Here is a 21,218-nt window from a genome sequence, read left to right on the forward strand (position 1 = left end):
AATGTCTACCTAAAGTCCGCTTAGTTAAGTAGACATTACGCAAATCGAATCCGCCAGGGATCGTTGTCAGTTTTCATAATATTTTCAGAAATTAGTGTAAAATGTGTGAAAAAATAATTTATATTTAATAGAAATTGCAAATTTTATTAAATTATTTTATTATTTAACAATCACATTTCATAATAATTGCAATTTAATTAAAAAATAACAGTTTTCTTAAAAGTGACAAGAACTCTATTATACCGACCACACACGGTAAAAGTGCGCGAATATGAATGCACATGATCTTCTGGCGGGAAAATTCAAATTGTTAATTACAACTATTTCATTATTATCTTAATTTCATTAATTAAATATATTTGATTAACCATAAAAGATAATCATTTTATACAAATTTTCTCAGAAATGCCGAATTAATCATTTATTTATACCAATTTACTTATATTAATACTAATAATCACTATTTCTTTACTTTTAACTATCGCCCTATATTAGTTGCAGACGCCGTTAGATGGCAGCAGCATGCAGGGAGCACAAATTTCCAGCTATCCTATTACTTAAAATTAGTGATTATTAGCATTAGTATAAATAAATGTTTAATTTTTTTATAACTTGTATTAAAAAACAATTTCATTAAAGAATTGTGAATATGAAATAAAAAATCTGCAACTTTTTTTAAAAAAAAAAAAAAGAATTTTGTTAAAAAAATGTAATTGTTAAATAAGTTTTAATGTAAATTTTTCTTATTTTTATGTCTAAAAAATTATATTTTTGTTAAAAAATTATGATGGCAAAATACAAATTTAACTAAATTTTTTGATCTTTTATTTTTTTAATTTTTTAAAAAGTTATAAGTAAAAATTTAAGAAAAATATATCAGCTTAATTTTTATTATTTTAACAAAATTCTAAAGTTTTTTTTATAAATAAAGAAAAAAATTGCATATTTTCTATTTAATGAATGTTTAAAATTTGTAACTCTTTTCAAATCTTGGCGCGCGTTCCGCTGTTCCGTGTGTGGTCGGTATAATAGAGTTCTTGTCACTTTTAAGAAAACTGTTATTTTTTAATTAAATTGCAATTATTATGAAATGTGATTGTTAAATAATAAAATAATTTAATAAAATTTGCAATTTCTATTAAATATAAATTATTTTTTCACACATTTTACACTAATTTCTGAAAATATTATGAAAACTGACAACGAGTTAAAATCTACAGTTACCACTTGCACATATCAAGTAATTATTTATTATTTATCACGTTAATAATTAAAATTCTTACAAAAATTAACTCTATGAATGTTCATTTAACCTCACAATACTAATTTTTATAAATTTTCATCAATTTAAAGCTTTTTTTTGATAATTACCTAAATTCGACTTAGATTCGACTTAGATTCGACCCAGCTGGGTCGATTTTAGGTAAATCGAATCCGCCAGGGGCTAGAGCTACGATTTTGGGACATTACGATGTTACTGGGAGAGTCGAGGTTCGGAAAGGTCCATCAGAATCTGCACATCAGCACGCTCCTGACAGAGAAGAATGCTCATCTCTGAAAATTGTTGGTAGGCTGAAAAGGCAAGCCGTTGATCATCCGGAAACTGCGCCAATTCAAATTCTTCGAACAGTTCAAAATTTTTTATACGTTTGCCGAATTTCTTATATGGGGGATCTCGGGTGAAGTGATCAAAGTAAAAAAAAATTTTGTCTCAATTTCGCTCAAACTGGAGTAATTTGTACTTCTATTGGGTGGTAATTTATCGTAAAAAAATTTTTCAATTTGGACCAATATTTACTCGGGAGGAGGGGGTTGAAGTTTATGGGTAGCGTTTTCTTTAATAATTTTTTTTTCTTGAGTATCAAAAAAAAAAATTTTTATCAACATCAGTTTCGATAGCTTTTTTAATGCTCTTTCGATTGAGGACATGCATTTTTGAAAAAAAAAATTTTTGAACCAAAAAAAATTAATTTCAAAATTTTTTTTGACTTTTTCGGGGTAAAAGGTACGATTTTTTTTTTTTTTTTTTTTTAAAGGAAAGCTGAGATTTTTTCCTGTAGGGACATGTAGTTGAAAAAATGGGACAAGAAAGATTAAACCTTGAAAATTAACATTTTTTATTCACTTTAGCGCTGCGCTGCGATCTACCACGTGACACATTAGTAGTATGGTATTTGGAGAGAAACATTAATGCTCTCGGCATTTTACAGGGTTGAAACTGTTATTGAGTAAATACCTGTATTTCATCAACGTTTAAATTTGGATAATAATAAATGAATAATAATTATATAAAGTGGAATCTTGGAAATTATAAAATCGGTTCAAAAATAAATGTAGCATACTAATAAGAGTTTACTTTATTATAGTAATCAGTCTTATCAAATAAATACTCATTTATATCAATTCATCATTCATTTGGTTATTAATTTATCCATTTATTCGAATATTTGACTGCAATGAGTCTTTATTTGACTAAGAAATAATATAAAATGAATATTTTTTTCATTAAAGTTTTCTTCATAATTCATTACTTATAGCACATTCGGTTATGTGCTCTAAACTGCTCCAAGAGTGCTCCAACTCAGAACCATGTGTTCGGGTTGGCAACTCTGCCCCGGAGCATATCGTGTAGCGTATTCGACTTGACAACACCGCTCCGAGAGCAGGCAGAACACGTGTTCGTGTAACACGCTCCGCTACGTCACAGAGCATTTTGCGTATTCGAGATACAAATCCTGCTCCACGACAGGGCAAAAAACGTATTCGGTTTGTAACATAAATCCACCCCGGAGTCAATCTAGAGCAAGAAATCTTGCTCCATCTTTTTCGACGGAGCGACAGCAATAATTTTTTAAATATCTTACTGCGCATGTCATATTTTGAATTTTAAAATGGAAATTGAAGCAGAAACTTTGACTTTAGCTTTTGAACTTTTAGAAAGTTCTAGTGATGATAGTGATAATGAATTTTTTGAAGTTATGAATGAATTTCTTATAGAAAAAAGGATAGAACAGGCCTCCCAATAAAACCTTTTCCTGTTTACCGATTTAAAAGACTCAAAGCTCCATAAAACAATAAATTTTTTTCTCAAATCAGACTTATTTCTACTCTCTACAACCTTTGGTTACATATGTTCTGAAAATTTATTTTTCACTTTTATTACTCAAGCTGTTCAATTTTACTATTATCAGAAAAAGAGAAAAAAAATTTTTTTTAAATGTATATACACTGAGAGGACAATCTATTTAATTTTAAACGAATCCTTTCATCGTAAACGAATTTTCCTTTTAATATTTATATTTAAGAGGATTTTCTTTTATGATAAAAGGAAAGTTCTTTAAATTATATCTTTTTAATATTATAAGAAATTATTTTACTGTCAAAAAGGAAACATTTTGGAATAAGCTAAAAGTAAATAGGTTATTAATTTTTTATTAATTACTAACATTAGTAACTAATTAATTAATTATTATTGTGTATTAATTTTAAATAAATTAAATTAAATCAATAAAATTAATATAAAAATTTAATTATTATGATTAGTCAATAATTTTTTTAATAAAACTCGAAATTCTCGAAAAATCAAAATTATTACGTCTTTCATAATAATAATAATAATTATTATTTTTCATTGACAATTTTTTATATGCGCTTTTTTATTTAGTTCCTAATAATTTTTTCAAAAAATAAAATTTTTAAAAAAATTTTACTTCGCGCTAAATTGAAAAATCTGCTTTGGAGTACTCCAGTCGCTCGCAAGCAGAGTGCTCTGAAAAAGAATTTATTTTATTACGTCATTTGCCTTTCTGCCATGGAGCAGATCGTTGGCAGATCACTGCTAATGACGTCACACATTGCTTCGTTCTGAAGCAAAGCACTCTGTGGCAAAGTTGCCAATTGCTCTTGCTCCGAGTAAGGGCGCTCTCAGAGCAACATAACCGAATGTGCTATTACATTATTATTGATGGAGACGACTGCTTTTCCCCGAAAGGACAAAATGTCGAATGGACAAAACGTCGAATAGCAAAACGTCGAATGGACAAAATATCGAAAAGCCAAACTGTCGAATGGACAAAATGTCGAAAAGTCAAGACGTCGCATAGTCAAAATATCGAATCGCCAAGACGTCGAACGGACAAAATGTCGAAAAGCCAAGACGTCGAAAAGTCAAAACTGCCAATGGACCAAATGTCGAAAAGTCAAGACGTCAAATGGTCAAACTGTCGAATGGACAAAATATCGAGACGTTATTTTGCTCTGAGTTTCCCTTCTATATAATGCACACTAGTTTGTGTTGCGTTTAACACTCGATATATATCGCTAGTTGTATTGTTTTTAATGTTTTTTTACATTTTTTTATAATAATAATAATAATAATAATAATAGTAGTAGTAGTAAAGTAATTATTATAGTATAATAATAATAATAATACAAACTTTTAATTTTAAGCAGTTAAACTAGTGTGCATTATATAGAAGGGAAACTCAGAGCAAAATAACGTCTCGATATTTTGTCCATTCGACATTTTGACCATTTGACGTCTTGACTTTTCGACATTTAGTCCATTCGCAGTTTTGACTTTTCGACGTCTTGGGTTTTCGACATTTTGGCTATTCGACATTTTGTCCGTTCGACGTCTTGGCGATTCGTTATTTTTTCCGTTCGATGTTTTGGCTATTTGACATATTGTCCGTTCGACGTCTTGGCTTTTCGACATTTTGACCTTTCGACGTTTTGACTATTCGACGTTTTGACTATGCGACGTCTTGACTTTTCGACATTTTGACCTTTCGACGTTTTGACTATTCGACGTTTTGACTATGCGACATCTTGACTTTTCGACATTTTGTCCATTCGACAGTTTGGCTTTTCGATATTTTGTCCATTCGACAGTTTGGCTTTTCGATATTTTGTCCATTCGACGTTTTGTCCATTCGACATTTTGTCCTTTCGGGGAAAAGCAGTCGTCTCCATCAATAATAATGTAAGTAATGAATTATGAAGAAAACTTTAATAAAAAAATTTCATTTTATATTATTTCTTAGTCAAATAAAGAATCATTGCAGTCAAATATTCGAATAAATGGATAAATTAATAACCAAATGAATGATGAATTGATATAAATGAGTATTTATTTGATAAGACTGATTACTATAATAAAGTAAACTCTTATTAGTATGCTACATTTATTTTTGAACCGATTTTATAATTTCCAAGATTCCACTTTATATAATTATTATTCATTTATTATTATCCAAATTTAAACGTTGATGAAATACAGGTATTTACTCAATAACAGTTTCAACCCTGTAAAATGCAGAGAGCATTAATGTTTCTCTCCAAATACCATACTACTAATGTGTCACGTGGTAGATCGCAGCGCAGCGCTAAAGTGAATAAAAAATGTTAATTTTCAAGGTTTAATCTTTCTTGTCCCATTTTTTCAACTACATGTCCCTACAGGAAAAAATCTCAGCTTTCCTTTAAAAAAAAAAAAAAAAAAAAAAATCGTACCTTTTACCCCGAAAAAGTCAAAAAAAATTTTGAAATTAATTTTTTTTGGTTCAAAAATTTTTTTTTTCAAAAATGCATGTCCTCAATCGAAAGAGCATTAAAAAAGCTATCGAAACTGATGTTGATAAAAATTTTTTTTTTTGATACTTAAGAAAAAAAAATTATTAAAGAAAACGCTACCCATAAACTTCAACCCCCTCCCCCCGAGTAAATATTGGTCCAAATTGAAAATTTTTTTTACGATAAATTACCACCCAATAGAAGTACAAATTACTCCAGTTTGAGCGAAATTGAGACAAAATTTTTTTTTACTTTGATCACTTCACCCGAGATCCCCCATATACAAAATTTATATAGATTTTTCTAAATATATTTACGTTGGCACTTTGTGTTTTTTTGTATTGGAATTTTATAATTTTGGAACTTTTTGACATTGGAACTCATTTCTTTTGGAACTTTCTTGCCATTGGGACTTTTTTATATTGGAAATTTTGTATATTGGAACTTTTTTATATTGGAACTTTTGGCTTGGAACTTTCGGTTTGGAACTTTTGTTTTGGAACTTTTGTCCTACAATCCTATGAAATGAACTGTAAAAAGGAGATACACATAATAATGCTTAATTAAAATGACATTAAATTAATACCATTAATATTAATTATACATTAATACCATTATTGTTTTTTTAAATTTAATGTCATTTTAATTAAGCATTATTATGTGTATCTCCTTTTTACAGTTCATTTCATAGAACGAATTACTGTAATAATTCAGTTTTCAACAGACTTAATTTTGAGGGTAATTTTTATTCTGATAGATTGGATTTTTTTAATAATAATGTCACGGCTTTTGTTACATCTTTACATAATTTACTTTATAATGATAATAGAAATTTTTTGTTGTATTCTTTTTTCTCATCGATATACCTCTTAAATTGATCAATAATTAACTTTTATGTTTAATATTTAACATTTGGCGATATACTTTTAGTTTATACATATGTAAATCTTAAAGGGTCTTAATTGTAACCCGTATAAGTCATAAATAAATAAATAAATTATAATCCCCACCATAATTATGCCACTGACTCTGTTGTCTATCATAACAATAATCATGTTCCATACAAAATTTGTAAATATCAATAGTGTTATATTTTTGTTAATTTTATTTTTTTTAATATTTATTTTTAAAAAATACAAAAATTTATAAATCTTTTTTTAAAAATTAAAGATTTTTTTATATACTAATTATGCATAATTAATTATTCATTTTGTTAATATTAATTATTGTAATTTTATGCTCTTAAAACTGATTGAATGTTAATACAAAAGAAATTGTTGAATAAAAAAGAATTATTACTGAAAAAAATTATAATTACGTTTAATTTTTTGTTAATTCTCGATTACATTATGTCTTGTTTTAAAATGAAATTATTTTATTTTTTGTTATAAATGAAAAATTATTTATTTACATAAGTATCAATACCATCTACAGGTATTCCAGAACTATCCATTCCACAATAAGAACCATAATAATTGTACGACATAGCACTACAGTCATTGACACAGTTCATCATTTTCTGCAAATTTCACAATGATCTTTTGGATCGTCTTTGGTTTAATTACAGTGGAACCTCGATTATCCGAACCCTCTATTATCCGAACCGAAAAACCTGTTTCTGTCAGATGACAGAATATGCAGGGAGCACAAAGTCGCAACTATCATTATATTACTTTCTTATTTCCAATTTTGTCTGATGTAATGTAGACATGAAATGAACTTGAAATATAATGAAATTAAATTACTATACACCTGTTCTCAAAATATAACAGCTGATGCTTCAATTTTTTGTATAATTCAAAATGAATAATATAAATAATTATAATTACTAATTATAATAATAAAAAAGGAAAATTTTTGTGAGGAAAAAAAGAGAGATGTGTTCAGCAGTAAGGAGAAAGAAAAGACGAAGGAAGAAGAAATATAATTGAGTAACATTAAGAATGAAAATGAAATATGGAAATTAAGTAAATATTATAATTACTAATTATAATTAATTATAGTACTTATAATTATTAATTGTAACAATTATAATATAAATATAAAGTTTAAACAAATTGTTCAATCAAAATGTTTAATTGTTTGTGAAAATATTTCCTTATTTAATAATTTAACAATTTGGTCACCCTTCTAGAAAAAATCGATTGAAAACGATTGAAAACAATAGGAAAGAAATTTCTATTGTCCCCAATCGTGTTTCTTAATCGTGTACTTACAATTGAAGACGATTGACTTTCTTATTATATTCAATCGTTTTCAATCGTGTTCTATAGATTGTATTCCATGCACTATTGCATGGTGGGAGTTTTTGAAAATTTTAAAAAATGCAACTAATTAAACAGTCTAGAAACATATAATTATTTTAAAGATTATTTTCCGAACTAAAAAATTAAAATATTTATCAATGTATTTGTCACCAAAGAAGAAAATCATATATTTTATCAAAAATTAATTAAAAGTTATTTTTTAATTTATCTTTGAATGAAACTGCACAAGACAAAATGTTTCTCGTTTATAATTTATCGAAAAAATGTTTAAAAAATAATTTTTGACAAATACATCAAGTATTGTTTTAAATTGAATTACTGAAATTTTTTTTAATTTCAGTCAATATTGAATTTTTTTAAATAATCGAATATTGGAAGATCTACAATAATTATAAGATTTATTAGAAATAATTAAATTTCAGGTGATTTTAAATTGAAAATTTTGAAAATATTTTAATGAATGAAAAACTTTCTACAATTTCTTCACAATCAGAACGTTCAACTCAAGGCATGGCACTCGTGCGCAGAGATGGGTAAGTATCATACTTCATGTATGTTACCTAAGTTTGCTACGTATGTTACATGTGTATACAACTTGTCCAGTTTGCTACACAACGTTTGTTACATTTCATGACGTAGGCACTCGTAATGGTCAGAAGCAAATATAACCTCAATCTAGTTGGTTCCGCTATGTGTTTAGTCTTTGAATTTTTGTTTGATTGATTTGATTGTTTCTAAAAATCAAAAAGATCTATATTTATTTTTTCAGAAGCAATGACGAGATTTTTTTGTAGGATTATAGAAATTCAAAGTAAAGAGTAAAGACATATAAAAACACTTATTAACTTAATAAAAATTATTAAACTGAAGTGCAATAAATTATTATTTAAAGAATATTTCATCTCTTTATATTTACCAGTAGATCTATTTACCTGAGTTGCCTGAGACATTATTATAATTTATCTGATAAGGCCAACGCACAATAGATTCGCGAAAGTCGTTCGCGAACGAGATGCATGAGATAGAAAAGGATACGAATATATCTCTGTCCTTTTCTAACTCATGTTTCACGTTCGCAAACGTCTTTCCCGAAGATATTCTGCTTAGGCCTTTATGATGATGAGGCGAGTCCGAGTTGACATCCAAAAAGAAAAAGTGAGGTTATATTTATAATATGGTTTGCGACAATTTGTTACGTATACTACACATTTTAGGTATCATACGTAGCAAACCTTGAGTTTGCGACATTTACCCATCCCTGCTCGTGCGTGAGTAAACGATTGCCAAATCAAATGACTACCGAAAAGTGCAAGGTTGCAAAAGACATTGCATGGCAACATCCGGGGTGTTTTAACGAACATACAAACCCCACCAGCAAAAAGTAAACTAACAAAAACATTTGCATGTAAGATTTCTATGTAAGAACTTATATAGGAATTTCCAGTAGGTTATATATTTATAATAATTAATCAACAATTTATCATTTATTTTATTATTACATTAATATATTATGCCAATTAATATAATTAATTACATATTAATATTAATTATTTACATATAAAATACTATAAAATGTATCTATTAATTACATAATAGAATACAGTTAAACGTCAATAACTCGTAACTTGTTAAGTGGAATTCATCAGTAAAACGAACAAACGGCATTTTCCTACCGGTGAAATCTTAAATACTTAATATTTCGAATTACTTTGAATTTTTAACTTTGAAAAATATCATTTCCCTTGAGGTTATTAATAGTATATTCCATATTTGTGTTTTGACAATTTCGAAATTAACGCAGCTATTGAGAGTATAAAATTGTAAATTCGATAGTATTTAAATTTATATTATAAAAATTAAAGATTAATTTTTATATATTAAATTATCTTCAGCAAAATATAATTTATTTTTTAAAAATAAATATTTCGATGTACACTTACATATTCTGTCACTAGTTTTCGATTCTCATTTAAGTTCTTAAGCGATCATTAAGTGATGACGAACTGCATTACACGACGATAGAAAAAGAATGATTAGCGGTAGTTTTGGTTTTGGTTTATTTATCGATTGTTCGAGAGGTTCAATAGAAATATTAAACCAATGATCGCTGCCTTTTTAATGCATGACAACAATTCGGGTAGGTCGTTGATCATTGAGTTGAAAAAAGGAATGGTGGTTTACTACCCAAATAAAAAGTTAAGTAACAAGTTCCAAAATTATTAAGCAAAGTTAGCTTATAAATATCTATGTCCTGCTTTCGTTGGTAAGGTCCTTGGTTCGACAACGATTGAATTAATTGATAAATCTGGCAAAGGAGCAAGCAATGACATCTTTACAGAAAGGTTTCGAAACTCAAAGGCGTGAGTTAGAAACTGCTTTCGAACAAGAGAAATTCTGAAGAGCTTTACCTCCTCGAACTTCTTCGTAAGCAATTGAGGAATTTCTTTATGACTTCGATGACACAAAATCAGTGGCGTCAACTGTTTGCAGCATGTTACCGTCATCTGGAAGATATGATGAAGGTATTTCAGAATACCACGATTCAATTTTGTCAGAGTTGCGTAATTGGAAGCCCACACAACTAAAATTGAAAAAGATTGAAAGGGTTACATCAGGACAAATTCAGACTAAGAATTTTGAAGAGGAGAAGAATCGTCAACAATGATCATCCTATGCAGATATCTAAGTCAACGAGAACATCTCTTTCAATGCTTGAATTGTTAAATCCGGAGGGTGCTCAGCAACATTTATATTTTGTCGACAATAGAATCATCAGCCAGGAGCTTCTACGCGACTTGATTCTTAAGAGAGCTAATTTTTTGGTAGCTAAAAGAGAGTAAAAAATGGTTGATCATTCAACCCAAACTAATGTCACGCAGGTCGCCAAGCAGACGATACCAGGATGCATAAATTGCCAATTCAGAGAGTGCTATTTGTCTTATCTTCCAGGCTTTTGTAGTATCTGCGGAGCCGTAGGCTACGATACAAACTGAAACGCCGAATTTGACGACAAATCAAATCTGCCTAATAAGATCAGAAAGTTATTGATTTGGGAGTACGCTTTGAAATCAATCGACGTATTTAAGATTACCCATAAGTGAAGTCGTCGATTGAGCTTTCAAATACCGACTGGCGCTTGACAAAGTTTTAATAAAATTAATTCTCTTAAACCCACGCAGCCTTCAACCCGGTCTCGTGTGGTGTAAATTCATATATATTTTTTTAATAATAAATATAATTCCTGTTTCAAAAAATACTTTAATATTAAAATAAGTATACATTTTGAAACCTCTTTGTGCTCGTAGCATGAAGTCGAAAACACACCGTATTACTTGAATTATATACAGAGGGACATTTGTCTTAATTTTATAATCAATGATTTATTTACAGAGATCATTAGAAATATTTTAATACTACATCGCAGTAACAGTCTCGTATGAACAAAATATTTCTTTGATTGTAATTAATTATTTTTCAAATTAAAAATTTTTTAAACACTCTGTGAGGCCTTTTTGAAGGCACTTTTTAAAGTGTCTGATAAACGTAAGGATATAAAAACATAAGACAAGTAATACAAAATGAATACAGAACATGGTAAAGTGAGAGCTATTATAAATCTACTAATGGCACTGCCAATATCCAACCAACTTCCTTGATTTGTGACTCCATATATAAGTGGCAAAGTTAGACAATTGCCAAGAAGAAGCACTCCTGCAAATACTGTAGATGATGCAAATGCACGACTTGCACAGCCAACTAATATCAATGGTATCATTATTTTCAATAAAATAAGCGTAAACATTGTAAATGGTGAAAATACAGTAACAAAATGTCTTGTCCATCTTGGATCAAAAGAACTAATGCTTGCCATATTTCCTGTACCGAAAAAGCACAGCAATGTGTACAACATCTAATTCATTTTGTTAAGAAAATTTTTTAGAAATTCTGAAAATCAAAAAATTTATTATCATTTATGGTATATGTTGTAACAATTTTGATTCAATTTGAATACAAAAAGATCGCGGCAAATTTAGAAAAGAGCATTGTTAATAAAATGAACAAAATGTTAATTAATAAAAGAAATTAAATCAAATAAATTCGCGATATATAAAAATCAATTAATATAAATAACATAAGTAAATATAATTTGTTGATGATTATTATTTTACTCCGTTTTCAATTAACTTTGATTCAGAAAATTTTTTACGAGGCCTATTAAACGGTTATTATATTTGCTGTTTATTGAAAAATTAATGTACAACGTTTCGATGCATTATGCATCCTCTTCAGGTACAATTTTGTTACAATTTGATGTTCGATGTTCAATATTTTTGAGATTTTGAAATAACAAAATTGTACCTGAAGAGGATGCATCGAAACGTTGTACATTAATTTTTCAATAAACAGCAAATATAATAACCGTTTAATAGGCCTCGTAAAAAATTTTCTCAATCATAAGTAAATATAGTCAACGTACATTTATTGCAGTATAGAGGAGATGTATGCAGGTTGAGACGGATTTTGTCTTTTGGGAAAATTTTTAAACAAAAAACATTTAACAAAAAGTTTCATATGCCGTTCAAAAAGTACTGTCCAGGGCTACAACATTGCCTAAGAAAGTAATAATTTTTTCAAAAATAAAAAATTTAAGGTTGATTTTTCGAATATTTATTTGTATTGAAGAATAAAAAAGTTTAAAAATTTATAAATTTTTGTCAGAATTGGCATCTGAGTCACAATTTTGTCTTCAAAAATTTCTAATATCCTAGAAGCTTTTAAAAAATTTTTTATTTTATTTGTCCCCCAGTTACTGCCAATTTATTCAAATGTTTAGTAGAACCTATTGTAATTTTTTTATTTTTTCTTCTTACAATTACTAATATTTTATCTAAATGTTTATTAGGGGATGATCGTTGAGGGTTGATTTTAATCTTTTTGGGGTTGATAATATTTGGAATATATTCTACGAGATTTCTAGTATTTATGGAATTTATTAAAACTTTTTGTTAAATAACTATCAAGTTATCAAAATAAAGTTTAGTGACTCTTCGCGTCTCAACCTACATACATCACAGTTATATTTTGATGACATGAAATTTTTTATCTGTGTGAAGATATGTTTCAAATTCCATTAGAATGTTAATATAGAACAAATACTGCTATGTAAATATGTATTATATTTACTTTTTTCTATAATTATAAAATATACGCTTTATTCACTGCACAAAAATGAATAAAAACACTTTTTTCTTGAACATTTTTTATGTGCTCTGGCTCTAACACATATAACGCGAGTTACAGCTTTTGTCATATTTAAATAGTTTGCTACTAACGAAATAAAAAGATGCCAATGGGCAATTTGGTATTATCAGTTATAATACAAAATAATATCTAACTATTTCAACCTGCATACATCTCCCCTACTTATTTAAATGGATAAAAGTATTCATTAAATTAATCGTTGTAAAAGACCGTAGCAGGATAAGCATGAAAAAAATTGTTTCAAAGTAAACAATTTTTACTGCCTTCCTGTAATCGAGTTGGAATTTGGTGTAAATAAGTTTCATATTAGAACAAAATTATTCCCCAAATATAGAGCAGATTCATATGGGGATACATTTACCATGCTTATCCTGTTAGGACCTTTATATAATTATATAAAAATTATATGAATATATATCAATTGTTAAAAAATAGATAGAATTATATGTTTTCTAAAAAAGGATACCAATGAAACAGCGTTAACCAAATCTTGCATAGCTATATGTGTTGTATTATCTTTTAAATCTGTTTGTTCCCATTCGACTGGCCAACAACGAAAGTGAAATGCAAGAACCAAAAAGAATAAAGGTTCATATGATGTAGAAAGTAAAACAAGAGGACAAGATAAATGTACAGTAACTCCCATAATCATTTCATTAAATTCTGGAGGATATATCCAAATACATATAGGAGTACTAAATAAAATTAGCCATGATATCCAAGACCGACCATCTAAGAATTCAATATATACTAATCCAGTTAGTAAAAGTCGCATAATTTCCAAACATTTTATTTTCCCTGATGTTTTTCTTTTAAAAGATATTAGACCAAGTAAACATAAGGTCATTAATCTGAAATAAAAAAATTTTTAAGAACAACAAATTTTTCTCATAAAATTGAGTATAGGCAAACTTTTCTACCGTAAACTGTTCTATGATCAGTCCACGGAAGAGAAATCCATGAAAAAGATATTAGTGTGTAAAAATTAAAATAAAAGAAAGAAAAAATGAAAAAAAAATTTAAATAATTTACTGAATTTAGTTTATTATGTGTCGGGAAAATCATTCTTGACGTTATTTTGAATATTTTGAAATAAACAATTATGTTGATCGACTATCTTAAAATAAGGGTAAGGAGTCCGAGGTCAATAGTTCGCCCCTGCGACCTTAGATCGATCTAATCGCCAATATTTGACTAATTGGACGCATTGTCGAAAATCGCCGGTACACACACTCTTTGTTCGACCGTTCTGAATGTAGTGCGTTTGATAATTGTAGTGTGTTGCAAAGGAATATATTCGACAAATTGTATGTCGCGACTGAAACCGACGAAGAGTCGATATTCGATCAACTCAAGTAAGTGTTTGATGTCTGATTTTTATTTTTGAAAATAAACAAATTTCCTGGAAGTCGCTTGATTGTATTTTTTTAATTTTTTTTGTGAGGGTTCCCCAACGGTTCCTGCTTTCTTTTGCTCGTATAATTATTTGTTAATTTTATTTAAATTAACTGGCGTCCGCGTACTTAAATTTTATTATTTTATTTTTCATAAAAGAGCCCAGCAACTTTGAACCCGGTCGCGCTGGTGAGAATATAATTTTACTTTTTACTTATTTGAACTTGAAACGTATTAAACTCTTTAATTTTGACTGATCAGAAATTATATTCGTCTCAATTAATATAATAAATTCTGGTGTTTTCTTTTTTTCTAATTCTAATTTGTAATAAGTGGATTTCTTTACATTATATTATACTTTAACCGTAGAGAAGTTTGCCAGTACATAAAAACATAAAGAACAAATAAAAAAAACCATTAAAGTAAGTTCAACAGAATTGTCCAAATAACTATATAAAAAGGTAAAAAAAGAAGCAGTTATATTTGTTTTAATACAAAAAACAGAAGACTATTATTTTTTCAAAAAGAAAATCAAAAATTTGAACCAATGTAATATTTGGGCGTTCTATAATATAAAAATTTTAAGTTATTAAATGAAACTTACACAACAATAATTCGTGGTTCAGATTCAACAACTGGCAAAGATGGAAATACGGCTAAAATTAATCCAGTCATAAAAAACCATAAATTTCCTCCTTTCAATAATATTTTGTGCAATAAAGTAGTATAAAACATGGCAAATGTAAAAAAAATTCTATATGTTAATCCAGCAAACATAATTAAAATTAGTACTGCAATCATTATTACGCCAAAAGAAAGAAATTTTGTACTCCTTATTCTCAAAAAGGTTGATGTACTAATGAATTGCCAAATTGCTAACCATATAGAAACAATTGATAATATTCCGTATCCTAATATACGTTGATCTTTATATCCAAATACTAAAAATATAAAAATTTAAGTTATTAGTCAATTTTATAATTCGTATTTTAGAATTAATATTATTTTACAAAATATTTTATAATAAATATTATTATGCTCATTTTATTTCATTATTAATAAGATATGATAATTCAAAACTAATAAAGTTTTTAAGCATTTAAATAACAGATTAATTTGAAATTATCATAAGGAATACACTTTACCTATATACTCAGCAAGTAATAGAAAAAGTGCAAAACCGAAAGACAATTTCAATACATATAATTTAAATGATTGATGATTTTGTTTGGACTTTGCAGTAATTTTTAAAAACAACAAAGTAATCCACCCAAGCCACATTAAAGTTAAATAGATGATAAGTCGATTTCTCTGATACTGGCGAAAATAATTTAAAGACTCTTTTGCTAATAATACAGTTTTTTCTCCTTCAACAATGCTTTCTTCAATTTTTCCCTCGCTTAGTAAAGTTTCAATCTTCCGAATATTTTCATTAAGTTGTTTCTCCCTCCAATTTGTTCTAATTTTAGTTGTACCAAGACTAAGTTCACGATTTGCCTCTACTTGCAATGCTAATTGTTTTATATTTCCAAGCAGCGCACGAACTCCATATTCTTTGTTTTTAGAAGAGAGGAGCTGCAGTTTTAAAATTCCCTATAATTCATAAAAATATTTATATACATTAATTTAACAATTTACATATATAACTACAAGAGAGCTAAATTTGTAGCTTATTTTCCAATTTTCAAACCTGAAAACTTACAATACATTAAAATATTTGATGTTTAAAATAAATTTCAATAACCTCATTATTAACAGGAACTGATATTCCTAAAAGAGATGAAATTAAAGGAGTTAAATCTGCTTGTTCAATTTCTTGACGAGTAGAATTGTTAGCAACTCCAGCACCCCAAACAATAAAAGGTGTTTCTGTTTCATCCTTGGAACCACTTCCATGTGATCCCCAGTCAGTCATTCCATGATCTGATGTAAACAAATAGGCTGTGCTTCCTGATCCAAAATAGTGTTCAGTTTTATGAACAATTTCTTGTATTCTTTTATCCACATATTTTATATTATCAATATAAGCACTAAAATTGTTAATTAAAACCTTAAATCTTAAACATTGAAAAAATAACTTGTCAAACGATTTAAATTATTTTCCAACTAGTTTAAAGCTAATATTTTAACGACGAGAAGTACAAAATCACCTTTTTTTATTAAGGAGTGTTTAAAAAACAAACTAACCCGGAATTAGTCCAAAACACTTCAATTTGTATATAATCAAACAAATTCTTACGATTTTCGGATAAATTTCGTGTAGATTTTCTACTAAATAATTAGAATTCGTATGGTGTTTTAAAACGTTCTTTCATACGAAAATTCCTGCAAATTGTAAATTCCATACCAATATCAATTCGAATCTTCATATGAAATTTGTTCGAAAATTGTATGAATCATTTTCATCTGGAAAGTTTTAAGATACTTTTTATCCTTAAAAAAAGATGATCTGATATTTCTTAACGGTAGTGTAGCTAAATAAGAATACAAAATTTGTGGACGTTCACAAAAAGATGTAGATTATTTTATAAGGTGCTATTAATATGACAAAAATTTATAAAGTTATGAAGGAAAAAAATAATTCATTTTTCTAGTTAACCACTTTGTATCTCACCTAGAGTGCGGCTTACTACTGTGACCGGCAGTATCGCATCCCAAAAGATGAAGGAAAATTATAATTTTATCTTTTTCTTTAACAGTAAGTGCATCATGATCTAACCATTGAAGAAACTGTTCAAATACCCAAGAATCCAGTCTGATGGTTGACGATGAGGGATCAAAATCTTGCCAACTGGCAGAATAACTTTTTCCAATAAAATTTTCACTGTTGCCTATTAATTAAATTATTAAACAATAATAATTAAAAGATTGATTTATTTTGTTTACAATAAAAGTTAGTCTTTTCTATATGATTTTGTTTTTTATGTACTGAAAAGAATTCGATGTCGTTACCACATTAGCTTTCGACAGCGAGATACATTGTTACCAGAAAACAAAAAATATTTCTGCCATCTTTCTTGGTACATCAGTGATGCCGTGAAAGATGTCAGGTATTCCAAAACCCAACAGCGGCCTTTTTTAGTTTTTGGAAATTAAATTCAATTGCTTTCATTACTTCTGTTCGCGAGGACGGCCTTTTAATTTACTGAAAGTGAGTAAGTGCAGTGTGCAGGATTATTTTCTATCAGCGAATTACAGGATTAGTAGATCGGTGATTGTAAATATGATATCTTCCCAGAAGCTTCTAGGAAGCTTTAAATATGCACTGACACTCACAGTTAAGATAACGACAACGAATTTTTCTCAGCGAAGATTTGAATAATTCGTAGCATATATTAAGGTATTACATATTTAATGCATTCTCTAGAAAAAAGGCAACCAAAAAATAGATAATAAGAAGAAGCATTTAGATCCCTGAAATGCGTAGTTACCATACTGTTAAGGATTAAACTTTTAAGAATTAAAATTTCCAAAAGGAATAAATTTTTAATGAATGAACGGATTTTAAAATCCTATGAAACTGGTCAAACCTAATAAAATCCTAGAAAAAGGTTTCAAAATTCCTTGATAACCTGGACGGAATCAAGGAAAATACATTTCAGGCCTCACTCTTGTTAATAAACATTTGCCAGGGCATAGGGCAAAACACTGTTAGTAGAATGTAAAAACATACTTAGTTAACGACCGCGGCAAAACCCTGGCTTTACTCTTTATAATTTTTATACCATTTCAATAGCAAAATTTGTACTACAAAATTTTTTTTTTATAAAATTCAAACAATACAAACCTTGGGACAACCCTGTTCTTAGATTTCATAGCCCTTATACCGTCAGAACCGCAACTATCGAACGGTTTCCATTTATTTGGATAACTCTTTTTTCTAGAGAATGCCTATTATATTTTGTCGTATATTTTTTCGCTGGAGACCGTATTTATTGATTCTGGAATTAGTCAACATTTAAAAACCTTATCGAAAATTACCACCTTTTTTCTTTTGTTCGTACTCGTAGATGTACAGCTCGTGACGTACTCAAGAACCAACTTTGTGACTAAATTGGGTCTCCAGTAAAAAAATTATAATATCTTATTTAAACTGACCTTTTGAAAATAGAGATATAATATCTGGACTGCCCCATCCCCATGTGAGATAACTTTGATTAAAAACGGAATCAAAATCTACAGGGTTTTCCTTCCAACCCTTAAAAAGAGCGCTCGGATCTTCATAAAGACCTGCTACAATTGCTATATTTCCAGGTCGAGATTCTGTAGGCATTCTAGTGTGAGAAATTCCAGAAACTCCATTTGACCTAATTATATCACTGTGCAAAAAATGATACATTTATATTAATAAAGTCACAAAAAATATATGAGAAACATTTTTCACATAAGACATGAAGGAATTTCAGTGTTGTGGTGTATACATTTCTATTTATTTTAGGTATATAATCGTTTATCCCCCTTAACTGTGTGAATGATTTCATAGAAAGTGCCCAAAATGCGAAAAATATGTCTCGTATTTAAATAAAACTTTCTATATAGAGGTTTTTTGGGTTGTTCAATACGAATCTAATGTCCGTTTATCAAAATTCAAAATAGTGGATCCAATAAATTCAGTTTATTTTGTCACAATAAGTTTTTTTTAAAAGACGTCAGACATATTTAATCCAGCATTTTGAAAAAAAAAATTTTGAAAATCTAACTTTGGATTCGTTATAAGCGATCCCGAAATACTCTGAGTAATGATTTTCAAACAAATAAATTAGATTGTTTCAAAAGTCGACATCAGCATATGTAACGAAGTGTTTCGTTAGAAGCAAAAACCCCTAGAAATTAAAATGAATACTGAGATAGTTGTCTAGCGAGAGATAAGGTTGTCTTTCTCTCTCTTCTCGTATTGGGATCTGAAATCATAGGGAATTATGGGGAAACTGACCTCGTTGCGTCAGCCATCTTGATTTTTTATCTCTTTCTTCTACATATATTTTAAAAAGGATGAAACGAAAAATGGCTGACACAACGAGGTCGTCACCAGATGGCGTATCGCAGTATTTCAGATCCCAATAGGTTTGTCTCGTTTCCCTTTTTTGTCTTTTCTTTCGTTCAACGTTCAGAAGGTGTGACTCTTGTCAAATCAAGTCTTATTAGAAATGATTACGCGCATGATTAATCGACGCTTAGAGTCACGTGGTCCACGTACCTTCCAGTTTTCTCTTTAGGTGCTGATCAGTTGGGGTGACGAGGATGGACGTATTTGGATTTCCGGACTACGAAGAAGGATGCAATAATTTTGGGAAAGGCGGGCTTTATTCCGGGAAGTGAGATCTCGGGACTTCACTTATCTGGCTGACATTCTTGGCAAGTAGTCGCGTTTGAGTTGTGTTAATTAAATTCTACTTTTGTGTTTAATTGTGTGTGCGTTCTTTTTTGTGGAATTAATCACCGTTGGTGATTTTTCCTTATCGGCGGAAAAGATCGGAAAGATTAGCAATTGTTAATGATTTTTAGCGATTTTAAAATATTATTTTCTATTGATAACTCCCCATTACATATTGGCGCCCAACGTGGGGCCTGCATAGTCAAGGTTCGAAACGATACCCAATATTAAGTGAAATTCAACTAGAAATTAATAATAGTAACGCGTGCTGTAGTGACAGCTGACCGGCGTTATTGAAAAAGCCGCGTGTTAACGTTAATAATTAAAAAAATATTTTATTAATTAAAATTAACAATTTTTATTAATTGAAATTTTGTCAATTTTTTACAAAGGGCAAAATCATAGAAATAAACTTTAATTTTTAATTTAATATATTTAAATACCTCCCTTGGATGAAAATTTTCAACATTCTAATTATAATTTGGGAGGAAAATTATCATTACAATTCAACTTTCTTTTTGTTTGACAGAGAAAATCATATCGAAAAAGAGTGTATAGTGAAGTGACACTAATTTTTTTTCAGCGTTACCCTAGTCGCAACGTAAAATTTGGCGTGTCAGTTTTTGACAGGTACTGGTCGCGAATAGGAAATAATTAAGGCAAATAAATTCGAGTTCTTGTTTTTTTGAAAACAACAAAAAACGTCGTTTGCGTACGCATTGCAAGAACGAGTGCAGAAACAACAGGCAGGAGTTCCGTAGGGAATACGATACCGTGCAGACGCGTTATTTTGTTTACGAAACAAATATCGAGCTTAACGGTCTTTCTGAGTTCGGTGTTATCTTAGTTGATAGCGATTAAATTCGGGCTTCTTTCTTAAGACTCAACGAGTCTTATTGTGCTGTTTTCATAGCGTTCTTACCTTCGTTGTATATAGTTCGTCTTTTTTTTTGGTTAGCCAGCCTCGTGGCTGAGCGCGCGCATCTTGGAGGCATGGCCTCTGGAGAGTTTTTAGGTTCCTCAATGGATTATATTGATGGGGCAGAGAAGGAGATAGCTGCCAAAAATTTGCTATTTTATCAAGATCACTTGAAACATTTTCGCTCGAGAAACAACTCAACATCGTCCCTGAAATCGGAACAAAAGCGCAAATGCGATAATCAATCGGACCAATCCATGCTGCCACCTGATTCCACCAAAGTAAATTCACAAATCTTCCGCTAACTCAAATCCGTCAAATAGGAAAACTAAAATCAATTCTGCGTAATATGAAAATTCAAATAAAGGTAATAGTCCAATTTTTCTACAGCGCGATCCCAATTCAAAAGACGCGTCTGTAGATTTAA

The 21,218-nt window shown here is 29.2% G+C and overlaps 1 protein-coding gene across 2 annotated transcripts in view; it reads right to left on the minus strand.

The window, feature by feature from the left end:
* Positions 1-9,993: 9,993 nt before the first annotated feature.
* The window catches only part of LOC127287588 (GPI ethanolamine phosphate transferase 1), a 64,969-nt gene continuing 53,744 nt past the window's right edge, over positions 9,994-21,218 (minus strand). For both annotated transcript variants that reach the window (XM_051314593.1, XM_051314594.1), the window contains 7 exons: positions 18,597-18,817; positions 17,113-17,329; positions 16,243-16,528; positions 15,644-16,091; positions 15,103-15,439; positions 13,570-13,954; positions 9,994-11,751 (listed from right to left, as the gene is read on the minus strand). In XM_051314593.1, coding sequence (XP_051170550.1) covers positions 11,332-11,751; positions 13,570-13,954; positions 15,103-15,439; positions 15,644-16,091; positions 16,243-16,528; positions 17,113-17,329; positions 18,597-18,817 — 2,314 coding nt within the window. In that variant the 3' untranslated portion in view covers positions 9,994-11,331. The remainder of the gene's footprint in view (positions 11,752-13,569; positions 13,955-15,102; positions 15,440-15,643; positions 16,092-16,242; positions 16,529-17,112; positions 17,330-18,596; positions 18,818-21,218) is intronic.

Source organism: Leptopilina boulardi, unplaced genomic scaffold, assembly GCF_019393585.1.
Source record: "Leptopilina boulardi isolate dan_hultmark-lab unplaced genomic scaffold, ZJU_Lbou_2.1 LbouV2_371, whole genome shotgun sequence".
In the NCBI taxonomy this organism is placed as follows: Eukaryota; Metazoa; Arthropoda; class Insecta; order Hymenoptera; family Figitidae; genus Leptopilina; species Leptopilina boulardi.